Source organism: Vicia villosa, unplaced genomic scaffold (genome assembly GCF_029867415.1).
Source record: "Vicia villosa cultivar HV-30 ecotype Madison, WI unplaced genomic scaffold, Vvil1.0 ctg.000218F_1_1, whole genome shotgun sequence".
Classification (NCBI taxonomy): Eukaryota; Viridiplantae; Streptophyta; class Magnoliopsida; order Fabales; family Fabaceae; genus Vicia; species Vicia villosa.
The window spans coordinates 711,991-716,140 of record NW_026705082.1 but is presented as its reverse complement, the minus strand read 5'-3'; the positions used below and the strand labels follow the sequence as shown (position 1 = coordinate 716,140).

At 32.2% G+C, this 4,150-nt stretch overlaps 1 protein-coding gene across 1 annotated transcript; it reads right to left on the bottom strand.

Annotated features, from left to right (window-relative positions):
• Positions 1–1,243: 1,243 nt before the first annotated feature.
• LOC131625492 (plasmodesmata-located protein 7-like) lies at positions 1,244–3,833 on the bottom strand. Its single transcript, XM_058896349.1, has 3 exons — positions 2,833–3,833; positions 1,852–1,968; positions 1,244–1,754 (listed from the first exon to the last, which is right to left on the bottom strand). The coding sequence occupies exons 1-3, from the start codon at positions 3,545–3,547 to the stop codon at positions 1,747–1,749; spliced, it is 840 nt and encodes a 279-aa protein (XP_058752332.1). The 5' UTR covers positions 3,548–3,833; the 3' UTR covers positions 1,244–1,746.
• Between the last annotated feature and the right edge of the window lie 317 nt (positions 3,834–4,150).

The window sequence follows — 4,150 nt, the reverse complement described above, 5'->3', positions numbered from 1 at the left end:
AGTTTAATGGTTTTAATTGATAATTTATATTCTCAAGTGAATATTTCTATAAATAATTATACAAATAAAATCAACATATTGTATCATTACAATGTAATAACTTTTATTTAAAAAAATATTAATTTAAAATGTCAAATATATATAAAAAATAGACTTTAAAAATTACTTTTAAGTCCGTGAAACAAGCGAGTTGAACATAACGAGATAAACCTAACGAGTTGAACCAAGTTGTTCGTGAACTTTTTACGAGTCGAGTTTGAGCTAAAAAAAGTTCGTGATGAACTCGAACTCGACCAATTCATAACGAGTCAAATTTGAGCTGAAAAAAAGTTTGAGATAAACTCGAACTCGACAAATTCTTAACGAGTCGAACTGAATTGAGACGAGGTCGGCTCAAATCTACCCATTTCCAGTCCTAAATGTTATGCTTTAAGGATTCTTCGTGTCTTGGATTTTTTCCACTCTTTTGTATTTAGCGGAATCAAACAATCTGTGTTGAGAATTTTATAGGTACATCTCTATATTGAAGCATCTTATGTATTAGCTAAATCTTCATTTTTAAGGTTCAAACTTAAATCCAGACTCTCAACAAGTTCTTGTATGATCTTCATCTTCTAATGAATACTACTGGATTAAGCTTTTCATTAGAGTTTTATAATGGTTATACAATTGGGCTGAATACAATAACACTCTTACATTAAGATATCATTCAATCTTTTATTGCTCTCACCACTTTGATATTGATGAAGTTGGTTGATCTTTGTTGTTGAGATTTTTTCTTGAAACCTAGTCTTGACGAGACAACCTAAATTTCTCAATGATTCTAGTGGATGTTTTAAATGATTGAATGCGTATATTAAAAACCTTACCATTTTAGTTTTTATGGATATGATAAACACTAGTCTTGTTCGTAAAATTAAGGTGACCTAAATAAATTAACCTTGTTAATTAAACTATTTATGCGGGTCATATATTCGATTCGATTCTCCGATTTTATAATGACTTTTTCTCTTATCCATGCATACGCAATTTTCTCATAATGTTCTTCCTTGTATTTAGCTGATTAGTGGTGCGATAAATATGAAATACAAGTAAGTTGTCTAATTATAAGTCCTAATAAATCTTAATTGATTCTAACACTTCCACAACTTTTGTAGACCTCAATAAATGCAAACAAAATCACTAATACTAAATCATCTATATGTTAATCTCAACTAACAAATTATTTATTTTAAGTGTAAATAACTTCTTCAATGCAAAAAGGTGGATAACACACAAATTATCTTGTACATGGGATATACCCAAAAGTTCATGGGAGCACATACTCGCAAAATAAGCAATTGGCATAAAATCTTATACAACTTTTCAAAAAACAAAGAATGATAAAGTTATTTCGTAATTTGCAAAGGAAGAGACAAGTTACAACACAGCTTTGTTGGGTGGGGGAAGAATTGAGAAAAACAGAATATTTGGCTCTCTTTTGTTCCTCTTTTTCCTTTTCCCCTTTGCTTTCAAATGTGTGTCCCATTGTGCATCCTTTTCTATTGCCATCTTTATATCAAAGACCTCTTTAGTCTTATTATAAGTGTAACTTTATAATAAAATAACAAGCAAAGTTAAGACATATTGAGAAGATAAAAAGAAGAGAAGAAAAGATTCCATAAAGCAAATTCGCTATGGAGAAGAAGGGTGATAATTGATCAATAGTTCAATGACATGCCATGAGTTTGATAAACTTAAATCAATTTATTTACCTGCATGAGGAAAGATTAAAAGAAAATAAGGAATCGTTGAATAATTACTTAGATTTTTGCTTATGAATATAAAGAGGAAATTATATGGTGTATTTACCTTGGTGTCCCTCACAAATCCTTCTCAAGAAAGCTAGGAAGATTATAAGTATAGCTACAGCGGCTAATAATCCAATAATTATGGCAAATGTCTTCTCATTATCGTTGTCTGATTTGCCTGCAAGACGATTCTCCAAGAATCAAACTTTTATTATTGCAAAAATAAATAATTAAAAAAATATTTGTATTTAGATAAAATGATAATAACAATTTAAAACTCATACATAATTGAAAGAGTTAAAGTTTGAATTCTAATATTAATGTCCAAGATAACTCTATCGACATTTTACCGAACAACAAAAAACTTCATTCTTCCTGATAATATCGAAAACAATATTTTAGAAATTAGATTGTCCTCGAATTTGTTAGAATGAATTACTAATTTATTAGTCGAATTATTGGATTACTGGTTGAACTGCATGACTACATCGAATTAAATCAAATAACTCGATTGAATAAACTGATCTATATAACAAAATTATATAGTTATTAAACCGATCGGATGAGATGACACGGTCTCTATCATGACACTTACAAAATTTCAAAATATTTTACAAATTCTTTTTTTTTAAATTCAAATTTTAAATATAATCATCATTACACACAACAAAATAATCCAAAATAAAAATTCCAATAAATTTTAAACAAAATCTAGCTACTTATATTTTAATTATATTTTTTTAAAATTGTACTAAAACAACATTTTTTTATCTGAAGAAAAAAGAGAGCATTTAGCACGTCAATTTTTCAAAATTATTGGTTCGCCGATTTTGATCGGTTCTAATCGGTTCCTATTAACTCAAGAGTTTACCCAATCTGATAATCAGGTCAGATTAATGATCCCCGATTTTTGATTGGACGGATTCGGCCTAATTTTTAAAACATTGATTAAAAGAAAATAAATAATATTTAGAAAATCTTCACTATAAAATAATTTTTAGGTAGTATTATTAATTTGTTAATATAAAGATTTGAGCCTTACCATGAGACTTGGAGTAAGCATGGCCCCCACCAGCACCACCGGTAGAGTACCTCGCGTAACACTTGGCTAAAAACATATCTCCGTAATCCGCCGCCGGGCAATCACTTCTCAGCCGTCGGACCGCCTCTGAAACACAATCCTGACACTCCAAAAAACTCAAATCCCCAATACACTGCACCGTTCCTTTCACCTGACCCGACCCACCAACCCGAAAATATCCACCCGAACCCACCAACCCAGCCAACACAGAATCTCGGGTACTCGGGTCATACCCGATAGAGGATCCACATTTCTTCAACACCACCGTTTTATCCTCCACGCCCAAAAACTTCACATTGTCATATTTCACGTAGCATCCTTCTAACTGCACTACGCCACCGCATGTTGTTGGACATATGTCACCGGCGCGTGAGACAGCGCGTGAAACGCAGGAGGCGCAGTCTGGCATGGAGAGGTCGCCGCGGCATTGGTAGAGACCGTAAGCGATGTCGTTGGGATTTGAAGCGACGATGGTGAAGTTGTTGTAGGATGTGTAGGTTGCTGAGTTGACTAGGGAAGTGAGCAGGGAGTTTAGGTTGAACTCGTAGGGGGAGGTTGAGGTGAATGTTTGTCGTGTGCAACCACCATAGATGAATGTGTCTGTGGAGAAGGAAAGAGAATGGAGAATGAAGATTGGGAAGAACAAGAGGGAGAGGAACGGTTTTGTTTTGACCATTTCTGTTCTTCTCTAAGTATGTGTTTGTTTATGTTTGAAAGTTTTGTTGGTGAGAGAGAGAGAGAGAAAGAGAATTAGCTAGCTAGGTTTGGTGGTTTTTGAGGTACGTACAAGAGGTTGATAAATACATGCATGTTGTTTTCTGTTGAAGATGATGCTAGCTAGTGATATTTAATCATGCCCATAATATATTGTTTCGTAATTGAGGATTGAAGACTTGAAGGCCTTTCTAATTTTAATGTAGATTTTCTATATGCTGCTGCGTACTTTAAAGAATCTAAATCCCTTAGTTTAGTTTAACCCTATGAAGTTATATATACATGAACTCATATATATATATATATATATATATATATATATATATATATATATATATATATATATATATATATATATATATATATATATATATATATATATATATATATATATATAGGGAGCATATCAAGTGAGAGCATTTTTAAATGAGAGGATGAGAGGAATAAATATCAACCTTTAGATTCATCAAGAGAGAGAAATTAATAGCCACATTAATGCATTAACCTTTTCTCTCTTGATGAATCCAATGATTCACTACACCGTACAAGGGCTACGACTGCGCTT